Source organism: Ochotona curzoniae, unplaced genomic scaffold, assembly GCF_017591425.1.
Source record: "Ochotona curzoniae isolate NIBS_2020 unplaced genomic scaffold, NIBS_Ocur_1.0 patch356, whole genome shotgun sequence".
Taxonomy (NCBI): Eukaryota; Metazoa; Chordata; class Mammalia; order Lagomorpha; family Ochotonidae; genus Ochotona; species Ochotona curzoniae.
This window is the reverse complement of record NW_024466924.1, coordinates 1,013,994-1,037,645: the sequence shown is the minus strand read 5'-3', so window position 1 is coordinate 1,037,645 and position 23,652 is coordinate 1,013,994. Positions and strand designations below refer to the sequence as shown.

Below are 23,652 nucleotides of genomic sequence, written 5' to 3'. Positions count from 1 at the left end.
TATGGATTGATTATTTAATTTTCACACGCTCACGCATTGTTCTGCGGTTATTCATGTTATTACTGTATCTATACTTTGCTTTCTGTTTCATGAACAGAATGTCATCACTATCCCCTCCTTGCTTTTGAAAATTTTTTAGGAAACAGTTTGTGTTTGAAATTGTTTAGCCTGAAATAAAATCAGAACTGATTTTCAGTACTGAAACTTACTGGCTCTGTGGTACGTGCATTCCAGATGAGTGTGAACATGTCCCTGTTTCTCAGCATCTTCAGAAGTCTGTCTTAGTACGTTCCCTTCATCGTGTGTGTGGTTGTGATATGTCATGTGTAGTTGTGAGATATGTCACATGTGTGCCTAGTTTGTTTTTGACGTTGCTTCCTTTCTCTCCACCTCCCCAGTGTCCCTTCCCATCCAGAAGGTCTCAACACACTGATGATAGTGCCTTGTTAGTGGTAAGAGTTGCCCAAAATGGAGTTTTGCAATAATACTGTCTTTGGAAATCAAAGAATAGCCATTGTACTTTTCACTGAGAAGTTCTGCAAATACCATAACACGTGATGAGCATCAGCAGTCATTGCTTTATAAGTAACCAAAACTGTTTCCCTGCACTACCATCTGTGATTGACCTAGTGTTCCCAAAATCTACAGCTGTAATTCACAAAAGTAAAACATCATGTTGCGAATCTTGGGCAAAGGAAACATAACATAATATTTGTATCTTGAATTTATGTTGTAGTTTCGTGTGCAGCTACCTTATTAATCATTCCTTCAGAATCACTTGTGTGCCAAGTGGTCTCCCCATAACACTTGACTACACAATTGTGTGTTTCACCTTATATTTTATTATGTATTTAAACTACTAGAAATAATCGTGCTTTGGTTTTAGATACATTTTAAGATTGTTCCTCCATTTTTATGTTTTATATCAAAGAAGATATTCACTGGCATGCTATGTATTCTTAATGCTGGCTGGCTTATCCCCTGTCTCAGCAACTAAAAAATGAATAGCACATGAGAGCTCTACAGGCGCGTATCAGCTTGGAGGAGAACTCTAACCATGGATAGAATTGCTTTTGCCATCATGTTTTATGTTATTTTTTTTCACAGAGCATTAGTGAAAATTAGCAGTTCAAAATCTGGTGTCTGTAGCAATTCCTGTGTGCTGGTAACTGCTGACACTGTGCATGCATGATTCGGCATGAGATTCCTGTTCATTTAACATCCATTGTCTGTTCAAATGTCTCTGTGTTTTGTTATTTTCATTTCCATCAAGATGAATAAAGTACATTTTAACTGGGCAGTCCTAAAGATGAATATGTCCGCCAGCCTCTGGAGTTTTAGTAGAAGTTAATTGGCATGAGAAACGATAAATTAATAGAGAATAATATTAAAAGTGCTGAGGATCCAGGCACTGCAGATAAAGCCATCACGTGTGATGATGGCATCCTGTATGGGTGCTGGTTCATGTCCTAGCTGCTTCACTTTTGATCCAGCTCCCTGCTAATGGTCTGGGGAAAGCATCAGATGATGACCCACATGTTTAGGCCCCTGTACCAAAGTGAGAGACCTGGATGAAGCTTCTGGCTTCAGTCTGGCCCTGTGCTTGCTTTTGCAACCATCTGGGAAATGAACTAGCAGATGGAAAATGAACTTCTCCCATTAGCCCCTCCTCAAAACTCAAAACTTTCCCCAAAATAAATACTTTTTTTAAAAAGTGGTGAGAGAGTGAGTTAAGGTTAGGCTTATCTTACACAGTCTCCCATTCCGGGGGTGACACCAAGACCCAATTGGCTAATTGCCTGCCTGTAAGCAGCAGAATCCCACTTGGACACTGTTTCATGCCTTGGATGCTCCACAATGTCCAAAATGTCACATAGCTAGTAAGTACAAGGCTGGGTTCAAATCTAGACCTGGTGACCTGAGTGAGAATCTGGACTAAACATGAAACTTCCCATGCTGTAACTAAAACCGATTTGAGAAACTGAAGGTGAGATTTAATAGATTATAGAGTGATTGATATGGCTTGGTACCTAAACCTATTTGTCTAAAAAAAAATTGGAATTTAGAAAAACAGCAAAAATATCCCAATTATGAAATTTAATTATTTGTGCTGACAGATTTGCTCTTATACATACACTTGTATTTTAGTTGTCATTATTTGTGTCTGTCTAAAATTAGGAGGCCTTAAAAAGCAAGCAGTTTCGGGCCCGGCGCGGTGGCGCAAGTGGTTAAAGGTCCTCGCCTTTCACGCCCGGGATCCCATATGGGCGCCGGTTCTAATCCCGGCAGCCCCGCTTCCCTTCCAGCTCCCTGCCTGTGGCCTGGGAAAGCAGTCGAGGACGGCCCAAAGCTTTGGGACCCTGCACCCGCGTGGGAGACCCGCAAGAGGCTCCTGGCTTCGGATCGGCATAGTATCGGCCCGTTGCGCTCACTTGGGGAGTGAATCATCGGACGGAAGATCTTCCTCTCTGTCTCTCCTCTCTGTATATCCGCCTTTCCAATGAAAAAATAATAAAAATAAATCTTTAAAAAAAATAAAAAAAAAAAAAAGCAAGCAGTTTCTTCTAAATTAGGTGGCCTTTAAAAGTAAATCTCCTATTTGTATGTGAAGTAGTATCCAACCAATAGTGTGCAATACTGCAAGGTCAAATTTTAGATCTTACAATTTTTCACCACAGGCTTCAGCTTGCTTGCAGTTTTAGTCTCTTAATGTGGCCTGCTGCCTCTGGGTGTCCTGGCTGCTGTTGGACCCCCCAGTTTCATTCTGGGTCAGGCTATCCCAGCACTTTAATTCAAATTACTGTTCAGTCCTTGACCACCTGCTGCTCCCTCTGTGTGAAATACTTGGCCCTCCCTGCTGATATCCCTTGATTAAATGTAGCTATCAGGAAGCTGCTTAAATGTCATGTCTTTCAAGATGTAGATTTATTTTCATTCATTTGAAAGGCAGATCTGCATTCACTAATCACTCCCTAAATGCTTGCAACAGCCTCAGGCATGGCGAGGGCAAAGCCAGGCACCAGGAACTCAGTCTAGGTGTCCCACCTGGGGGAAAGAACTCAGCTGCTTGAGTTAACAGAGGAGCCAGAACTCTAACCCAGGCACCCTGGCAGTGGGATCCAGGCATCCCAGTGTCCACTCCTAAATGTTATGTCTTTAAATGTTACATCTCTAAAATGGCCTTTTGCAAATCTGTTGTATTTATGTATGTATACTCAATCCCCGCCATAATTCCTCAGCGAATAAGAATATTACGTGCTCAATAAATATTTCTTGAATGAGCTCATACATACTGTGCTTCTGATAATTTCACACTAAATTGTTTCATAATGAACAGGTGTGATACAGAGACATAAATATTGAATTTGATTTAGGACTTTAAGCTAGTAACATTTAACATCAGTTACACTGACATTCTCCTAGGGCCATACCTCAAGTTCCTGTTGGGTTCCTGTCCTGTCTGAGAGGTAGTATCTAGGCCAGTTTCACTTCTTCTTCCCTCCTTTTTCTCCTTAATGCCAACGTAATGGCTTTTAGCATTTTTATATTTTAGATTGGCAGTAGTTCAAGAATATTTAGTTAAAGTAAGGTCCAAGAAATCCATAGACAGTACAAAAATATATAATATTACTGTTGTCATAATTATTTCATACATTATTTTTTTCAGTAAAGCTTTATTTTTTTTCTTTATTGGAAAGACAGCTTTACAGAGAGAAGGACAGACAGAGGGAAAGATCTTCAGTCTGCTAGTTCACTCCCCATGTAGCCACAAGAAACAGAGCTGAGCCAATCTGAAGCGAGGAGCTTCTTCTGGGTCTCTGGCATGGGCGCAGGGTATTAAGGCTTTGTGCCATCTTCCCCTGCTTTCCCTGGCCACAAACAGTGAGGTGGCTGGGAATTGGAACAGCTGGGATACGAACTGGTGCCCATATGCAACCAGTGGTTGCAAGACAAGGATTTAGCCACTAGGCTATTGCACTGGGCCCAGTACATGATTTTTCTTCATTTTTTCCTATACTAAGGTAAATTTTGCTATGGTAATACATTATGTAATTTTTGTCAAAGGAAAATACTGCTATTAACTCACTAAAAATACAATTTGTATTTATTTTATTGAGCACATACCTTTTCCTAAATGCCCACATGTGTTCATGCTTATTTATCCCATGGTTTAAAAATTTATGGTCTTAGGTTACATTTTTTTAAAAGTATTTACCCAACAAAGACTTTAACAGCCCTAATATTTTCAACATTTTGTTGTCTCAATAGGTAAAGCCTTGTCTAGTATCCTTTATCAGTCTGTCTTTTCTACTCCCCATGTGGCAAATGAGAAAATTGTGGTGTTTTAAATCTCCTATCTGATATCAAACTTATATATCAGACATTATTTCTTATTTTTAATTGACAGTAATATGAATCTTGTGTCTTTTCTATGTGTCTGGAGACACTAGCACAAGAGAGTCTACACTAGGATTGCCAGCTGCATCCCTTAATAGATGGAATTAGTTGTCCATTGATGAAAGGAGAAGGACTCAAAAGGGAGATTGCACCTCATCCTCTGACAGGTCCGTGCAGAATTTCACAGGGTAGAAAGGCGAGTTCACCCTCAGGGCGTCAGGCAGAGGCCCCAAGTCCTGTCCACATCCCAGCCTCTGAATTGAGCTATGATTAATTTAGACTGATCTTTTATAATTCTGTTGTTATTCATGCCAGCTCTGCTCAGTTAGAAGAAGCCCCGTGACGGATTTGTCTGTCCTATGCTAGGATCAGCACAGCGTTTTCCTAAAAATGTTGCTGTTCTCAGCTTTATTTCTTCACAAACTCATTTTTAATAAATTATACTTCTCATTTTTTGGTTAAAATGGTATAAGCTGTTGAGAAAATCCTGAATTATACAGGTGAAGAAAATTATGTTGTGTCAGTTTTGAGGTGTTTCTCCCCCCCAGTGTTTCCTGTCCTATGAGTATCTTAAGCAACCACCTGAGAGTATGTCAGTGAAATATCTCTGCTTTTCTAATGTCATGGACATGATCTGCCTGTCTGACATGGCGCTGACATAAAGGCCCCTTCTGTTTCTTGTCTTTCTCTTTGGAAATTTAGTCGCTGTCAGATTTGAATCAAGTGAGCTGCGCTGCTGGCGCCCTGTCCCATTCTTCAGCCTTCACCCCTCTTAAGGTACTCCGTGTTACTGCAATGCGCCTGCACATTTGGGGAGCAGAGGTTAAGGGAGGTCTTAAATGTCGCAGGGGGTTGATCTAGCAATACTCTGAATTCTAAGACTGCAGTATAAGCTCATGAAACTATTTAACATTCATTCCACTTGAAGTTTTTGAAATACCAGAGAGTCACAGAGCTTACACAAATTTTTTACATTCAGATTCTGTTTGAAATGTCCTTCTGATGTTCTTGTCAAAGGCTGTTCTTGGTCATGGGTTGTTTCACTTCAGTTATAATATGCATAAATTTAAAGTAACTGTTGTCTGTTGCATCTGCAAAATAATTTGAGTCCAAGTTTGTAGAACCATCACTGCCAAAATACCCCACACTAGGAATCAGCAGACTGAGAGGCCCCAAGGCCACGTGTTCTGATAAATGAAGTGTATTAGTTCAATCAGCTCCTTTTATTTTTATATTGTCCATGTCTACTTTCATAGTAATAATTAGAATAATTGTGACAAAGTTCATACAATTTACAAGCCTAACATATTTACTGTTTTTCCACTTAAGAAAGAAATTGCCTTAAAAATTAAATCTAGATTCTAAAATAATTCCATTATATCTTAGTTTTTGAAGACAGGGTAATTGTGTATTTACTGTCATAAGCTATATAAGAAATGATTGATAATTCTGTCAAAAAAGTTCTCTTTTTTTCTGATATCAGTCATAAGTTAATTTATATTGTTTTTTTTGTTTCTTTCCAACATGGAAATTTTCTACTTAAATAACAATCCTTTTGTAAGAAATCTGTTGGGGTACTGTGGGGGTATAGCAGGCTAAGCCTTTTGCCAGCATCCCATTTGGGTTGCAATTCCAGTCCCGGCTGCTTCACTTCCAATCCAGTTCCCTGCTTGTGGCCTGGGAAAGCAGGAAAGGATGGTCCAGGTCCTTGGGACCCTGCTCTTGTGTGGAAGACCCAGAAGAAGCTCTTGGTCCCTGGCTGCAGACCTGCCAGCTGCAGCCATTGCAACCACTTGGGGAGTGAAGCAGCAGAAGAAAGATTTCATCTGTCTCTCCTCTGCTTTTCTAATAAAAATTAATACATATTAAAAAAAAAAAAAGGAATCTCTGTGCTTAAGATAATTACGATGCTATCATTGACTTTCCGTAAATGAACTTAGATCTTTCTACATGCCTTTTTCCTTGTCTGTTAACCTGATTGAACTTTCACAGTTTCTCTACCTTCCTTTTTGGCTCCCCGGTCCCACCCAGGACCACATCCCTCCCTGCAATGTGCCTGGTGCAGATCTGTAAGCACGATTGTTTCACATGTGTGAAATTTGAGTTTAGATTGGGCTTTGCAGTTTTTGGAACACATAATGCTTGCTGTATATTCTCATTCTCAAATGTGGTTGTAATTTTCATCTCCCATGTCTGTTTTTCCCATACATTTAATTTGCCTGCTCGACAGTGTTTCTTCTCTGATTACTTGAATATTTCAAATTCTTACCTAATGTCCTTCTAAATACTACCATCATTCCACCCCACCCTCAATTCACAGCATCTGAAACCTGATGAACCTTGTCTCTGGTCATCATTGAAGAAGCCATACATACCTGGGTGACTCATTTAAAAAAAAAAACGGATTTCTTCCAGGTTAGCCAGCTTTACACAGTCTTCAAAAATGTTCATGGAAAAAACATAATGATGAAAATTCTATACATGGATTTCAAAATTTTTAGTTTAAAAATACCTTTCAAAAAAGATTTATTTATTTACTTGAACATCAGTGTTACAGAGAGAAAAAACTCAGAGAGAGAGCTTTCAGAGACACATAGAGACCTCTTCCATCTCCTATTTTATTTCCCAGATGACCACAGCAGCCTGGGCCAGACCAGGTCAAAGTCAAGATCCAAGAGCTTCAGGGTCTCCCGCATGGGTGGCAGGAGCCTACATACTTTTTTGGGCATGGGCATTGAACCCTACCTAACAAAGTAAATGCCCATGCCCTTCATTAGTAGTTTAAGTTCTTGGCCATTAATTTTGTCTGACCCAATTTCAACTAGACATAAGATTTTAGAAATTATTGAACCCAAAGAGAATGGAACATGGAAGCAGATGTATGCACAGGTTAGTTTTAATGGTGTTCTTAGTTCAGAAATGTCTCAGTTATTATATGGTAAGAGTTATATCTAAATTTAATTGAGTGTCAGCCATAAAAATTTGTTACTCTGGCTTTTGTTGATTCAATTTTCTACCCAAGTCTTTAGCATTTTTAAACCATCCAGTAAAGATTTGCTTTTTAGTTGCCTTGACTATAGTTACCCTTTTGAAGAAGAATTTATGCCAGTTTACCTAGCTTATATAGTTCTCTTGCTCAGTAAGTTGAAGACAACTTAGTTTCAAGTACTGTTTTAAGAAATATATTTGTGCCCCTGGAGCAGTGGCCTAGTGACTAAAGTCCTTGCCTTGCACGTGTTAAGATCCCATATGGGCTCCGGTTCTAATCCTGGCAGCTCCGCTTCTCATCCAGCTCCCTGCTTGTAGCCTGAGAAAGCAGTCGAGGACAGCCCAAAGCCTTGGGACCCTGTACCTGTGGGAAACCCAGAAGAAGTTCCTGGCTCCTAGCTTTGGATCAGCATAGCTCTGGCCATTGCGGCCACTAGGGGAGCAAATCAGTGGATGGAAGAGCTTTCTCTCCGTCTCTTCTCCTCTCTGTGTATCTGACTTTGCAATAAAAATAAATAAATCTTTAAAAAAATATATATATATATCTGTAATATCTTAAACACACTTTTCCACATTAAATTAAGGAAACTACATCACATTTTCTTAAAACATTAAATTTTATTCTCTAGAAAAGAAATACCTTAGAAATAATTTCAGAGAAATATTACTAGAAAAACTTTGTTTTGTATATTACATATATTTTCTGAGAAATTTCTTGTGTTAGGATGACCGTTATAAGAGGGCTTAAGAAAGGCCCATTAGAGAATATGCATTGCATAAAAACAACTAAAAGGGAAATCTAGGTTTTTAAAAAAAATTTCTACATTACTAATTTCATCAAATTTGCGTCTCTGGATTAATTTTGAAGGAGAGTTACATGTTTTTAAATATACAATCCCCAAATTACCTAAATGTGCATGGAACAAATTTTTAAAATTTGCAAAAAATAGCATTAAGAGGCATTTTGTGTGTGTGTGTGTTTAACCATTTTGAAATCCATGCATACAAAGGAATCTTTTATCTTCAAACATTGTATGTGTTTTAAAGATTTTTTTTTTTTATTTAAACGTCAGAGTTGCTAAGAGAAAGAAGAAAGAGAGTGTCCGTCTGCTGGTTCATACCCCAGTATCTACAATGGCCAGAGCTGGACTGGTCAGGAGCTAGGAGCCAGGAATTGCTTCTGGGTCTCCCACATGGGTGCAGGGACGTAGGACTTGGGTCATCCTTCACTGCTTTCCCAGGCCAGTAGCAGGAAGCTGGATGGGAAGTGCAGCAGCGAGGACTCCAAACTGGTTCCCATATGGGATGCTGGTGCTTCAGGTGGATCAGGCTGCTATGCCACTGTGCTGAGCCCTACAAAGGGGTTTTTTAAACTCATGAAAAAAAAAATGTGTTATTTAAAAAATAGCATGAATTTCAAAATGTTTTTGCATCAGAATAAACTTTTCTTTTAATTTCCATTTTTTCATTAACATATTGAAGTACCCTCATATCTCTTATTGAGTTATTATTGATTTATCTCTGTTTCTCCACAGATTGATGGCAGATCTAGTGCTATTTCAAGTTCACCTACAACAGAAACAGGTAACAGACATAAAGATGCAATTACCCATATCAAGATTAAAATTTTTAGTAGAATTTTTATTAAAATTCTTTAGTAGAATTTTTCTGAGAAATTACTCCTTATACAGCATTGGCCCTCTTTTTTCTTTGAGAAATCAGCAGTGAAACTGAAAACTGTGTATTTTTCCATTTTTTAAACTCAACTGATTGTTCAATTGTGCAATTCTTTGGTATGAACAAATGAGCATGAGCTAAGAGGGCTATAAAGTTGCAAAGGCTGTGTTTGGGATATTAGCAATTATTCTTTATTTATTGCTGTACCAGAAATAACATGGAGATTAAAAACTCATATAGTCACCCTTCACACTTTCAGCATAACTTTTCTATACATGGCTTTCCATAAATAATTACCATTTTATACCATTGCCATATTAGATTTTTTTCTTTATGTGCTACATACTGAGCTTTTGTGACATGTATGTCCACATTCGTTTTCTTCTGTTGTCCGTTAATCCCATTTTTTGCTTTTCATCACTGATTTAGTTCATCATTCCTCTGCATATCCTTTTCCTGCTGCTGGCCAGAGAAATCCACCCCCACGCCCTGAAAGCTTCCTTTTCCGAGCACCTGGCAGGGCAGAAGCAAACCAAGGCAGGTGATGGATTTGAAGAGGCAGAGGGTGGGCGGGTAGGGAGCAGGGGCGATTAGAACGTCCCACAACTCCGCGTTCATCTGTAATTGCTCCTTTACGTCAAGAAGACTTTCGAGAATTTGTTCCAGGCAAGGCTTGCTTTGTACTGCCTAAAAGCAGGTGGTGGAGGGAACAAAGAACATGCTGCTTCAAGGCTTGTGAGGACACTATCTTTGTAATGAGCTCTTTCTGTTTTTCTTTCTGTGTTGTTAGAAAGCAGTTTGTGTTCTTAATGAATCCGTGATTTTTTTTTAAATCTACTTAAAGATCACATGTTCTTAATATGACACAGCCAGTCAAAGAAGTTACCTGGAACTGAGATCAAATGTTTCAAGTGAAAAATAGCTACTTTAGATGTTACTGACAGGTGCACTTCCAGTAAGATTGAAAAATCAAGCCAGAAGTGCACTGCTGATGTACTTAGTGTGGAAAACTGTTTGCTTTATCTGCTAATGTCCATTTCTATACCCTATCACAAGCAGTCTTACTTTCACAAGTATGTACACAAGTATACTAAAAGTACAAATAGATCTAGCAGAGCCATTTGTCATGCCCCAAAGAGAATGTCCAACAGAGGAATAGGTAAGTGAATTGTAATTTATTTGTACAATAGAGTACATCTAGGCAATAAAAATAACAAATTAATAAATTCAGCAACCTATTTAGGTCTCATAAACATTAATACTGCTCAGAAGAGGCCAGACAGCAGAATACTTGCAACATGGCTTAGTTTAAAGGAAATTGAAAAATGGAAAAAACTTATGCATGGTGGCAGCTGGTGGTAACTTTTGGATAAAATTGGGCAGGGCACTTGGGATAGCCTTTGGACATCGGCAGTGTTGCATGCACCTGATTTTGTTCACATTGTGAGGGTAATTTCTTCACTTCTGTGATTCATGTAGTTTTCTCTGTATTTCCTTTAAGTATTTAAGCCAAATAGATAATAGATATTTTGAAGTTTTCCCCTATTATTGTTTATATTTGTAAATTTACATAATAAAATCTCTTTTGAAAAGTCAACCCACAAAATATTGATATACTCACAAAGAAACTGATTAGGCAAACCCAAATATTTTCCCTTTCATTGGGCGTTGCCTTGCCACATTTTATATATTACTGTTTTTCTAGGTCGTGCTTCACCCCTTCTTCCATCCTCTGTACTTGCCACTGATTCTGCAGATCCCATAACGAGACAGAGAGAGGAAGAGCTGAAGTTAATTGAGCAACTTCGGAAAGTATGTACATTACTTTGAATTACACTTTTCAGTGATCTGCCATAACCTCAAGTCCCGAGATCACTTGTTCATTTGGCACACAATTATTAATAGAACAAATAAGCATCCCTGTGTGCTGTGTTTTCTGAGGAATATGAAAGAAATTTATCCATTAAGGAAATCTTTTTTAACTTTTTCTAAGAAAATGAGGTGTGAATTACTCTGTAAAGCTTCATTCTCAGACATACTCATGCACAAATTTGTTCTTTTGCTTTCTGCCTCATGTTATAAACAAATGTTAAAAGAGTGATAATAATAAATTATTTGCATGTACATGCATACCTGTCATACTGACATGCAAATGTACATCCTGGTCAACACTGGATCTCCTTAAGTTATAAGAGTAAAGTATAGATTGTGGTGCTCAAGTGATTACCTTTTTATCTTGATTTCTGGTTAGCTGTAGTCCCAGCTATCCCCATTATGTCCTACGTGTTAATCACTCTCCATGCTTACATTTTTCCTGCTCCTGTAGCATATTGAGTACCGGTTGAAAGTATCCCTGCCATGTGATCTTGGAGCAGCTCTGACCGATGGTGTTGTCCTTTGTCATTTGGCCAACCACGTGCGGCCTCGATCTGTCCCCAGCATTCACGTTCCGTCACCAGCTGTAGTAAGTTTATGATGCCAAGAAATGTTGACTGTTTATCATTTATTAAGCACAATAGCAGACATTATGTCGGTGATATAGTTGCCTTCCTTTTCTCTACTCACTTCTATTGGAGAAAAGATAGACTTGTAAACAATAACTTACAGCCTATGATAAAAGCCAAAAGAAATGTATGTTATGGGAACACTGAGAGAAGGTTATTCCACTCTGCTCTAGAATATTCAGAAAATTCTTTTTAGAAAGGGGGGATAAAATTTGTACTGGTTCTGGGAATATAACTGGTGATTTTCCTGCCCTACAGAGAGGGAGAAATACGTTTTGGTCATCATATTCCTAGATTTAGAAGCTTAAGGAAGCCACACCATATTCAAAGAATTAAGTTATCCGTGATGGATCAAGCAGTTGGTGTAGATAAGCACAGCAGGGACAGTTTTATAAAAGTGAACCAGGGGGCCCAGTGTGATAGCCTTGCAGCCAATGTCCTCGCCTTACACACGCCAGGATCCCATATGGGCGCCAGTTCTAATCCCAGCAGCCACGCTTCCCATCCATCTCCCTGCTTGTGGCCTGGGAAAGCAGTCGAGGATGGCCCAAAGTGCTCAAACCCTGCACCCATGTGGGAGACCCGGAGAAGCTCCTGGCTCCTAGCTTCGGATTGGCTCGGCCCCAGCAGTTGTGGCCGCTTGGGGAGTGAGTCATCGGACAAAAGATCTTCCTTTCCATCTCTCCTCCTCTCTGTATGTCTGACTTTGCAATAAAAATAAAAAAAGGTTAAAAAAAAAAAAAGGTCTCATCCTCCAGATTGAGAGCTACGCAATACAAAGTTTCGGGCAGGAGAGGCCAGGTGCACAGAGCCTCCGGAATAATTTCCTCCCTGTCAGGTGCGCTTTTTGCACCTGCAGTTAACTTGGATGGTGCAAGACAATGTAGTTCGTGTGGGGTGCAGAAACTCTGTTTTTGCACCCTGTCCCATCAATTAACCTGACAAGCGGGTGTGAGCCATCAATGGCTGCACCCCATTACAGTATGAGGTAGTGGTGGTTCTTGGACCGGTTCTTCACTTAGCATTGTGAAACCATTCTTTCTTCTGTATAGAAAGTTTTTTTCTGCCTTTGAATGATTAAATTTTAGAAGTTTAGGATTCTCCCTTTTGAAGCATGAAATCCTCTTTTACCAGAACCAGTTGCCCCAGACATCTCCAGCCTCTCTGAGGTTTGGAGTTGAGTCCTGCCTGGCTTTGCTACACTCACTTCTTAAGAAGAGAAACGAGTTAGATTATTTCTGCAAAGCAAGCAGGGGAACCTGGTATGTGGAGAGAAGGCTTCTAGCAAACGAATTTTAGGTGAAAAGTAGTAGTTATGATTTGTCTTTATTTGCCCAGTTCTGTTGAAGTGAAGCTCTTGGCCCAGTTGTTTCCTGTCGTGTCGCAGTTTACTTTATCCTCCCACCTTGTCTCCAGCAGCCAGGAGCTGAGAAAGCCAATGCCCAGTAACTCTTACTTTTTGAACATGTGAAAGTGGAAAAAGAATGACCTTAAACTGGTGTGAATTAGCCAGTGTGAACCCCCATTGTTTTTGTTCTGTTAAGTTTATCTTAGTTCTTTTGTTGTCTGATTTTAAACTTTTTACATCAGGTATAGAAGGATGTAGCATAAGGAAGGTTTAGTACCTGCCAAAAGTTCTTTTTGGAACTCTGTGGAGGTTGAGTGTCACATAATGAACAAACGCTATTGGGTGTGTGTGTATGTGTTTTAATTACCTTCTTCTGAAAAGACTAAAAGAAGATGAACCAAGTACTAAATATGCTTAATTTTATTTCTGGACTGCACGTAATTAATTTTCTTGCTATTCCTCTAAGTTTTATATGGTGTATATTGGTTTTAAATTGGGGAAAAACAGAGGGGCCAGCCTTGCGACACTGGAGATTCAGCAGCCTTCCATGACCCTGTCATCTCAAAGGATTGGCAGCTCGGGTCCCACCTGTCCACTTCTGATCCAGTTCCCTCTTAATGCACCAGGGAAAGCAGCAGCAGATACTCAGGTGCTTGGGTCCCTGCACCCACATAGGAGATCTAGGCTCCGGACTTCATCCTGGCCCACCCCCATTGTGGCCATGTGGGGCATGAACCATGGGATGAAAGATTCTGTCTCTCTCTTTCTATACAACACTACCTTTGGAATAAATAAGTAAATTCTTAAAAGTCAAAAGTATTTTTAAACTATTTCCCCAGAATTTCTCTACTTTAGTACTTGACTTGCAAAAATCAAAGGCAAATATTCAAAAGTATGAGATGGGAAACTGCTGCCCACCAGCTGGCACCTGCTTTTATAAACTTCCATTGGGACATAACCACATTTGTTTGTATATGTACTACACTGCCTGCGCTGCCTCAGGCTCCCAGCAGAACTGAATGGCTGGGACAGTTCTCTCTCTCTCTCTTTTTATTGAAAAGTCAGATGTTCAGAGAGGAGGAGAGGCAGAAAAAATCTCCCGTCCAATGATTCACTCCCCAAGTGACCACAACGGCCAGAGCTGCACCAAACCGAAGCCAGGAGCCAGGAGCTGCTTCTGGGTCTCCCCTGCAGGTGCGGGGTCCCAAGGCATTGGCCCATCCTTGACTGCTTTCCTAGGCCACAAGCAGGGAGCTGGATGGGAAGCAGAGCTGCCAGGATTAGAAGCGGCACCCATATGGGATTTCAGCACGTTCAAGGCGAGGACTTTAGTCACTAGGCCACTGCACCAGGTCCAACTACCTGATCTTTTAAGAAAGTTTAGTTGCCTGCAGTTGGTAAAAGGCTTTTTAAAGTTAAGAAATATTTTTATGTGCTGCTAACATCATATTTTCCTTTCTTCCTTTTCTCATTGTAGCCTAAATTAACAATGGCAAAATGCAGGCGAAATGTAGAGAATTTCCTAGAAGCTTGCAGAAAAATTGGTGTACCTCAGGTAATACATTTGTCCATTTTTATGTTCCTAAAATAGACTGGGTATCATTGTACTAAAAATACAGAGAGAGCAAATCACTGGAGTGTTAAAAACTAGCATTGAACTAAGGAGGTTGTTACTAAGGTTACAAAAGCCAGTCGTTTACTTTTGATCAGTTCTTTATTTTCAAGAACCATTAATAAATATACAAATTTGATATAATATTTATATGATTTATGTATATGACATCATATATAAATGTGTATAGTATTTATGCGTAATAAGTAATCAAAAATATTATTTATTCTGTTTTCTACTGCATTCCAGCTGGCTTGCCTGATTTGTCTATAATCGCATATGTAGCAGAATGTACCTTCAAAATAAGTACATCTCATTTTAAGAATGTTTCAGTTGCTATCAGCTTTTAAAAAAATATTTAGGAAATATTTTTTTTAAATGTTTGATTTGAAATAATTTTAAACTTCCAAAAATGCTGTGAAAATAAGAGTTCCTGTGTATGCTTCACCCAGTTTATGCTAATGTTAACATCTGGTGTAACCATTAGTCAATAAACTAAAGTAACACCGAAATAATTACAGATTTCATTCCCATTTCACCCGTTGCTCAGCTGAAATCTAATACTGTGGAGTTTAGCATACAAGAGGGCATTTCTAAGTACTGTCCTGCTGTGGCAACTTACGCATTTTGAATTGTACAAATTGTGGACTTTTATGTATAGATGATTCTATTTTTGTTCAGTTATTCATTTAAAAATAATTCTATTAAATTCACAGCATAATACGCTTAAGGAATGTTATATTTAATAAAATACTGTAAGAGCCATTTTTAAAATGTACAACTTGATTGATATTTTTCCCATTAACCACATCCATTACAGTTTTTGTAATGTTTTATGTATCTTGCAAGGGGAAAAACTTGACTCCTATGTCACCTTTTTGGTTACTTGTCAGAAACTCAGGATTGCCTTCTGGATTTATCAGCAGTGCCATGTGTCTTGAGGTCAGACCCTCGTCCCAGTACTGGGAGGGCCACCTGCCCTCTACCCAGCTGCAGCAGCCCTCTGTGACTGCCCAGGGGCTGAGAAGGACACTGCACCATTGGTCCAGTGAGCAGCTGCTCTGCTGAGCTCTTTCTCATGTTTCCAAGTGGAGGACCAAGAGCCCCGCTCCATAGGGTGCCAGCGTTGCTTTTCTCCTTGTCCAAGTAGAACTCATTCAGATACTTAGTTGTTACGTATTTTTGTTGTTGTTGTTGTTTTCCTTTTCTAAGGCGCAGTTATAAAATGAATGAAATGAACACAAAGTAGTTTTTAACAAGTAGCCGTTTTTCACTGCTATCCAAAGCAAGTTTTTCATTTTTCTTTCATACTGTTTTATATGGGTTCATCATCTCTTTTCTGACAAGCCATTTTTAAATATGCCAAGAATATGCCTTCTAAAAAAATAGCATGCAGATTCTTCATTATTAACAAGTGGTTCTGATGCTCACATGTGCACGTTAACATCTGCTGTTACTCAGCCATCCCAGTCTCTGCTCTAACTCTCGACTACGATGTCTCTGAACAAAACAGTGGGGCACGGGGTCAGCACTGTGACATAGCAGGTAAAGTGTTCTCTGCCATCCCATATGAGCTCAAGCTCAAGTTCCAGCTGCTCCATTTCCAATCCAGCTCCCTGCTAATCAGCTGGAAGAGAAATGGAAGAGGGCCCGAGAGTAGGCTGCTGCACCCATGTGGGAGACTTGGAGGAGATATCTGGCTCCTGGCTTCACACTGGCCTGGCTCTGATCATACCAGTGACCAGTGGATGGAAATGGATGGAAAAGCTCTCTCTCCCCCTCTCTTGTTTTCCTTTCAAGTAAATAAGTCTAAAAAATTAATAATAAAAAATTTAAAAATTAGAATGGAGCAAGGCTTGGTGCAGCAAATTCAAGCTGCAGAGGCAGGAGTGTCCAGAGGCCTGCTCAGGTAGAGAGAAGGTGCTGGAAAGAGTCCCACAAGCAAGACGTGCTAATTCCACCTGTGTCAAACCCTGCTTGAGTCTCTGACAGCTCTTACGGCAGTGTCACCTTCCCCCACCCAGGGGCTTTACAATCATCACAACTGTTCTTTCATAATATTCCTGCCATCAGCCACAGAATGCAGGATGTGTGTGCCTTCAAACATACATCGAGGTCAGCCTTTACTAAGTGGTAGCTACTAATGCCTTCCCTGACATACCAGAATTATACTATTCAAAGCCAAGTACAGATTTAGAAAAAATGAAATTTTAAAAGGCTAAGTCTTTTTCCACAGTGGTTAGTCTGGGGTTTTAAACACATACTTCCTTCCTCTCCCTCTACTATACCAGAGAGAGGAAGTGGCCACTCTATGGCAACCACCTCTTCTGCCTTTTACCCAAGTCCCTGCCACTGCCACCAGTAGCACCACCAGTACCAACTTCTAGTGGGTTCTCATCATATGACTACTTCTGCTGAAAACTGAGTCACTTGTCTAGACAGAGGGAAGGGAAACGACTTCAGACTGGCCTTCCCAGATCCCTGTGCCTGGAAGAGAACAGACACCTCTGCCTGCACCTTGCCTCTGGGCTCCTTGCCTCTGGGCATTCTGGCATAAACATCCCCTCTTGACTGTCTGCTTGAAAATAAAATCAGGGAGATAGTAATGATCCCTTTTTTGAAAATAAGAAACAGAAAACTCAGTGTTATCCAGATTCTGTGCCCAGATAACATGTACAAAGGCAGTTTCCTTTCTCAGAACTTTTAAATCATTAGGCAAGTGAAATTCTGAGTGAAGCACTAATGAATAACCTCAGATGAGACTGGGCGTAAGGATAGTCCCTTTAGTTCTGTGACTTTATTAAACATGCTACATCCAAAACAACCAGGATGGATAGCAGAGATATGTACTTGAATCCAGACTCTACCCTAGAGTTATTACATATCGTGCGTTAAAGACTATTTTCTTGTTATCGAGCCTAGTGTTGTTTTTCTTGGTTTACTTAATCTAGCATTGTATTTATTAATTTATGGAATTTCTTAATCCGTGGAAGCAGAGTTGGGATGGTTCCGGGAGCCTTGGTCTTTCCATTCATTTGGTTCATACCACTGACCTTAGCTCAGATGGAGGCGACCTGAGAGACAGAGGAACACAGTTCATTCTGTTTGGCTTCCCCCAGTTAATATTTCCTTACTCTTTTGGCTTTCTTGGCTGACCTGGTTTTCTCAGAAAACTTGCCTCACTCTGCCTGCCCCAAATGGTGTTTCTGCTTTCTGATGTGTCCTTTCTTCATTAACAAGGAAAAGTGAATGAAGAAAGGGGTGGCCTCAAACAGACCTCACCCCTCGCAGACCTCACTCACCCCCATGCCAGCAGCCATTGTTAGCTGTCTGCTGGATGCTCAGAGTGCTCACCCACAAGCAAATGTTCTGCTGTTTAAGACCAAAAGCCAGCTCAGGAAATAGAGGAGTGTTTGTAATTTTGTTTTTTATTGTCATTGGTCACAGTAACAGCGTTGAGGATGTGTATCTGATGATTGATGCAATTCCATGCTGAACTTGTTGAATTCTATACTGAACGCTGCATTTCTGATCCACTGACTTTGTTTTTCTTTTTTCCTTTCCTGCTCACACGTTGGACAGGACAATCTTTGTTCCCCTTCCGACATCCTTCAGCTAAACCTCCGCGTTAAAAGAACTGTTGAAACACTGCTTTCCCTTGGGGCACATTCAGAAGAATCCAGTTTTGTCTCTCTGTCTGTCCAGCTTTTGGGTTTTGTGGCATTTTATTGTACTTTAATGTTATCTCTCTGTATGCTCTATTACTGGGTCTTCCCCCGCTAGCTGCAAGGTTCCTGTCCGTTGATTTGAAAAGGAGGTTTGGCGCTCCTCCAGAATTATTTACACATGTGCCGGCTTCTTTGTCTCCTAACCTACCAGTGGAGTAGGTACATCCTCTCCTTCCACATCTACACAGCAGTCACATTTGCCAGAGAGCAGAAGCCTGGCGTTTTTCCTCCTGGTCACTTCTCCATTCCCCTGGCCTGTGGCCTTGGTTCTCATAAACGCTGAAGCATTTCTATTGAAGTGATGGTAAATCTGTTATTGAAATATGACACAGAAAGCTTGATTTCCAGATGACACAGGAAAACCCCATCTGACCTGTTTCTATGCCTTAACACAACAGTAGTGTTGAACTTGTGAATGGCTGCGCCTTTTGAACAGCAACTCCTAAGGAAGAGTCCTGTTTTTCCTGGTTTTGGGGGTGGAAGGGACCCCAAACACTGAGAACTTGGCATGGCACTGTGCCCTGAAATGCTCAACCTCTCCTTTTAGTGGTGGGCACAGGGAATTTGTTCTCTGGACAGTTGGAAGGTACTTAATCATTTTAACTTGGTCAGAATGCTGAGCGTCGAGATCATGTCGGTTCCCTGGCTGCTGTTCTGACCCCTGGTGCACATTTAACATGCAGTGCACAGCAGGCACCTGTCCGGATTCACTGTTTGTTACCCTTAACTTAGATTCACTTCTAGAATTGTATAAAGTTTAGAAATTAGCATTATGTAAGTATTAATGTATCTGAGCCATTTTAACAGGTGAACTTGGACTTTGAGATTATATCTGAACAGTAATAGGTGAAGTACTGAGCCACGGTCTCTGTTCCATACCGAAGCCAATAAATTCTGTCTGTCTGTCCCAGAACCCTCAGGATTAGCTACTGGACCACAAGTGCTTAAAACCACTTTATCCTTGCCTTCACAGTCTGATTGTCACTAGCAGTATCTGAACATGCAGGAATCCTCTGACCTGTTAACAGAGTTGGCTAACTGAAGTCAGGAATGAAGGGAGACTGCATAGATTATGCCATCCGGTCAGAGAATTCAGCCCCAGAGTAACTGGTTAGTTTCCTGGCATTTTAAACTTAACAGTTCCTTGATACGTCTCCAGACTGGCAGTGTTCATGCAGAAGCACTCAACACTGGGATGAAAACTGCTTTTGTACAGTAGCAGTGCCTTCCGGCCTTCATTTCTAAGATATCTCTAAGTCAGTGATCATTTTGAGTTAAAACCAAGTACCTGTTTACCACACAGGCCAAGTGTGACTTAGAAAGGAGTTAACTGCATCCCCTCTAAGTCAGAACTGGACATGCCTGTCAGAGACATAGATGCCACTGGGTCCCACCAGCGAGTGCTGAGATCAGGAAGCTGGCCTTGGAACAAGCAGTTCTGCTCCCAGATCAGAACCCTGCACGTGGACTTGGATTGTGGTCTGCACCTGCAGGTGTGTTTGGAGCACAGGGCAGAAGACTGCAGCTAGCTTGGTGTCGCAGTAGGAGTAGTAACTAGAAATTACTGCCTCAAAAATAAGTACTTTTTGGTTACAACTGGTTTTATAAAACTTTCTAGTAACACAGTGGGTACCAGAGAAAAGCTGGGGAAAATTCAATTAATGTTCTTTAATAAATCTGTGTAATCTCTTTCTTCATGGAGCCAGAATTCTACTTTCTGTTCTTTATGGAAATAATCTGTTTTAAATATGTACTCTTAACAGAAAGGCCAATGATAAGTGTTATTCCTCATATAATTCTGGAATTAACCAGACATGGTAATGAAGCAAACAGGAGAAATACATTTAACATCCCTTAGGAAACATGTAAACATTTTTCACACATTGCTCCTGTCTTTAATAAACTCAAATAATTGTTCCCCAGCATAGTTTAATCCCTTTAAAAATACCAAGGATGTGAAATACTGTCCTCTTTCAGATACAATTTAATTTTATGAATCTGAGTTTTCACTAATCTGGCTATGCCTTCCATGAATTATCCAAATAAAGTGTCTCGGGTAGACCTCGGCCTGCGATGTGGTCTATCCTGTGATGTCGCCGGGCCAATGGCCCTGCTTCCCCACAGTGGACACTGTGGGGCTAGAGCGCTGTGACAGAAACACCTGACATTCCTGCGGCCTGTCTTCTCCAGAAGCTGTCTCCTGAAAACGTGAATTTTTCATCCTTGAGCCACCTGGAATCTTGGAACTTGTTTTCTGTTTCACTTGCTTAGTTTGCATCTACAACGTGGTCTGTTATTTATTAAGAGATAAGGACGTTGCTTTAACTCCACAATACTGTGCGTAAGTGTGTGTGTGTGGTACCTGTCAGTTTTCGCAGTGATCTCTGTGTAGTCGGAGTTGTATTAATAAAGTGATAGTGTCAGGCATGATTTCTGCATAACTCCATCGACAGAGCTCCACTTCCCAGGGACTGACTTGCACACTGTTCAGCTGGTTAGCCTGGAGGGGAGAAGTGTTTATTTTTTTCCTTTCAGTTCTGTGGTGTTCATTTTATTTTCTCTTTTGTTTGTTTTTATGTTATGTCGTTGTCCCATTTTAGGAGCAATTATGTTTGCCTCTCCACATTTTAGAAGAGAAAGGGCTGAGCCAGGTGGCAGTGACAGTCCAGGCTCTCCTGGAACTCGCCCCGCCCAAGCATCAGCAGCACCCATTATCTGCTGTGTAAGGACTCCGGGACCTTGGCATCGGCCTGGCCAAAACCAGGAACGGGACGTTGCGGTTGCTGCTGCCAGCTGCCTGCTTAAACAAAGCTATTACGTGTTCTTAGGAGGGACTGTTTCCATGATTCCTAACAGGAATATTTGACTTCATTTCTCCATTTTAGGGGAGGTTATATCCATTTGCATTGAATAGTTTTAGGAAGACCATTTGGTTTTTCTCCCATGAAACTTGTGTCATGACCGAGAACCCAACGTGGAAGCCCAGAGTGGCCATGCCTTGCTGGAGAACAAGATGCCGCGCTTGCTGCGAGGCTCAGCCACTCTGCTGTCTACACAGGCCGGTGAGCTGGATTCCACGGGTTTGTAAAGCTGGCTGTTCGTTCAACTCTCCTGGAGTTAACAGATCCTCAATCAGCAGGTCTGGGTAGGGCTTGGGCCTTGGCATTCTCAGCTGACATTCCAGCTGTTTCCTGCAATGGGAACCACTATTTGAAGTCAGATGTTGCTGTGGTTTAATGGAGGTGAGGGAATAATTTATTTACTGTAGTCAAGAGCAACATTCAAAATGAGCAGCTATGTAATAAAAACTTGGGTTATTCTGTCAAGGGCAAAACAAAAATAATATAAAAGGCCTATATTTCCCGGAAGGAGAGGAAAAAACAACCCTAAGAGAGTTGTATTTAGGCCAATGTTCAGGCCTGGCCATTCTGGTCCACCACTGAGTGTTCATATCTTGAGGACGGGGCCCAGTGTAGCCACCTAGTTAAACAACAGCATCCTCCTCAGATTGCGAGTTCTTAGAGTACCATGGGCTCTGAGCCAGCTCTGCCCTGCTGTTCCTGGGGCCCATGAACCTGCAACCACATTCCAGGCACCACAGGGACAGGTCCAGTTCGTACCACCAAGGAAAGTTATGAAAACAGAGTAAAAAGGAAGAAACCCAAAGTCAAGTTTCCTATCCTTCTTTCAAGTAACTAAGAGCACTTACAAACGCCTTCCTGTCCTTGGGTCTAGCCCCTCCTCTGGTTCCACCACTGTACCCTCTGTTCTCAGCTGAAGGTGGGAGAGAAGGGGCCAAGGGCTGGCAGAGCACATTCTTGAGCCTCTGTTCAAGCTTCCCCTTGTCCTTTAACACCGCTCCCCCACTTCAGTTGTCAGCCCACAAGTCACCTTGGTCCTTTTCTCTAGTTGTTAACTGTTTTGGATTTTCTTTATCAGTGCATGTATTTGAACATGATGTTATCCATCTATTTAGCATGTGAATGTAGCACCGAAAAGTAGCTTTGGTTCCTGAGAGGAACCTGTTCAGTAGCACATTACCACTTGCTGCAGACTTAGCATCATGTCACATGGAGCATCCGAGAGCAAAGCCCAGGCCTGCAAGCTGTGCACAGGACCCAGGTGGAGGGCCTCGGAGCCCTTAGAGCTGCGCCCGGTGTGTTTCCAGTTGCAGTCAGACCCTCTGACCACGGAACTCACCTAACCTAGCATTGAAGCTTTAGTGGTTTTAATGTAGGTGTTTTTCCTTCCAGTCAACATTAAGCCTCAGTACAATCTCCAAATTATAGGGCACCACTGGAAATGAGGCTTGGCAGAGAAGACTGGGCTGTCTTTAACATTGTGCAAGGAATGGCTCCAGAAGAAATTACATAATGCAACGTTTATAACAGCTTTCCATATAAATAAGTGGAAATTTCAGCATTTCCAGTTTTACACATAACAAGAAACCTTAATTATTTTTATTGAACTAATTCAAATTTGCATTTGAACTGTTAGAAAAGCTTGTGTGGTTTTGGTCACGAAAGTATCAACTGTACTGAGTTTCTGTGTCATGATACAAAAATCAGTGTTTTTGTTAGAACATTTCTATATTCAGTGTTTTGTGTGCACTTTTTTTGATTGGAAAGAACAACTCAGTTTCACATGTAGCCTTGGTAGACTCCACTGACAGGTGAAGCTGTCCTGGTCGCAGCCCCCGCTGAGCCTGCCAGCCGGGACAGGAGGAGGCTGAGAACCTACCATGGGTAGCCCCGCTCCTCTCCAGGACCACCACAAACCCACGTTCCCTCCTAGCACCCACGTCTGGAACCAGCTCCTGGGAACAGAGGGCTTTTGTGTGTGGCTCCTAGACAGAGTACAGAGGCTCAGGAGCCAGGCATGCCCCCATCTGTCAGCTCTCTGAAACCCAACAGAGAGGCTGTGGCTCCTCCTGCCCTCCACAGCTCAGCAGTGAGAGACGTGCTGACGTAGCTGACGAATTCTTACTAACAGACCTCCTCGATGGTTGTCAAAGCGAGGGAGCCATGGAGATCCAGAAGCCTTTACACACACAATGCAGTGCGATGGTTTACGGCAGGATTTCATTTGACTTCCGGAACTGTTACATGTAATTAGTAAGTTTTGTAAAGCATTGTCCTATATTTGTATGTCTGTAAATACGTTGCATAGTATGTTCTAAGTATAAATATGTCAATATCGTGTATGTTATTTTTAATTGCCTGCATGCCACCTTACATATTGACATTAAAATAAAAACCAACACTTCAGTAGCATGTAATAAATGTCTGAAACTTTGTATCTCACATATGGTTACCCAAGCTGAGCTGGGTTAAGAGGAGGGTAGTGAATTCCAGAAGGAACATGGGAAAAAACTGTTTTTGCAAATCAAATTTTACT

General features: G+C 41.0%; 1 protein-coding gene and 1 long non-coding RNA gene across 6 annotated transcripts in view; both read left to right on the top strand.

Moving 5' to 3' along the window:
* The window catches only part of LOC121167272 (DISP complex protein LRCH3), a 90,634-nt gene extending 67,517 nt beyond the window's left edge, over nucleotides 1-23,117 (top strand). Inside the window, exons 14-21 of one of the 5 annotated variants that reach the window (XM_040996707.1) lie at nucleotides 399-452; nucleotides 5,101-5,175; nucleotides 8,922-8,970; nucleotides 9,493-9,600; nucleotides 10,769-10,875; nucleotides 11,390-11,527; nucleotides 14,393-14,470; nucleotides 20,856-23,117. In XM_040996707.1, coding sequence (XP_040852641.1) covers nucleotides 399-452; nucleotides 5,101-5,175; nucleotides 8,922-8,970; nucleotides 9,493-9,600; nucleotides 10,769-10,875; nucleotides 11,390-11,527; nucleotides 14,393-14,470; nucleotides 20,856-20,981 — 735 coding nt within the window. In that variant the 3' untranslated portion in view covers nucleotides 20,982-23,117. Of the gene's footprint in view, nucleotides 1-398; nucleotides 453-5,100; nucleotides 5,176-8,921; nucleotides 8,971-9,492; nucleotides 9,601-10,768; nucleotides 10,876-11,389; nucleotides 11,528-14,392; nucleotides 14,471-18,109; nucleotides 19,299-20,855 lie in introns of those variants that run through there. The other 4 variants (XM_040996706.1, XM_040996709.1, XM_040996710.1 and 1 more) reach the window with 4 other exon arrangements.
* On the top strand, nucleotides 848-2,965 carry LOC121167274. Its single transcript, XR_005885574.1, has 2 exons — nucleotides 848-2,198; nucleotides 2,559-2,965. It is a non-coding gene; the product is annotated as an uncharacterized LOC121167274 (long non-coding RNA).
* Nucleotides 23,118-23,652: the final 535 nt, after the last annotated feature.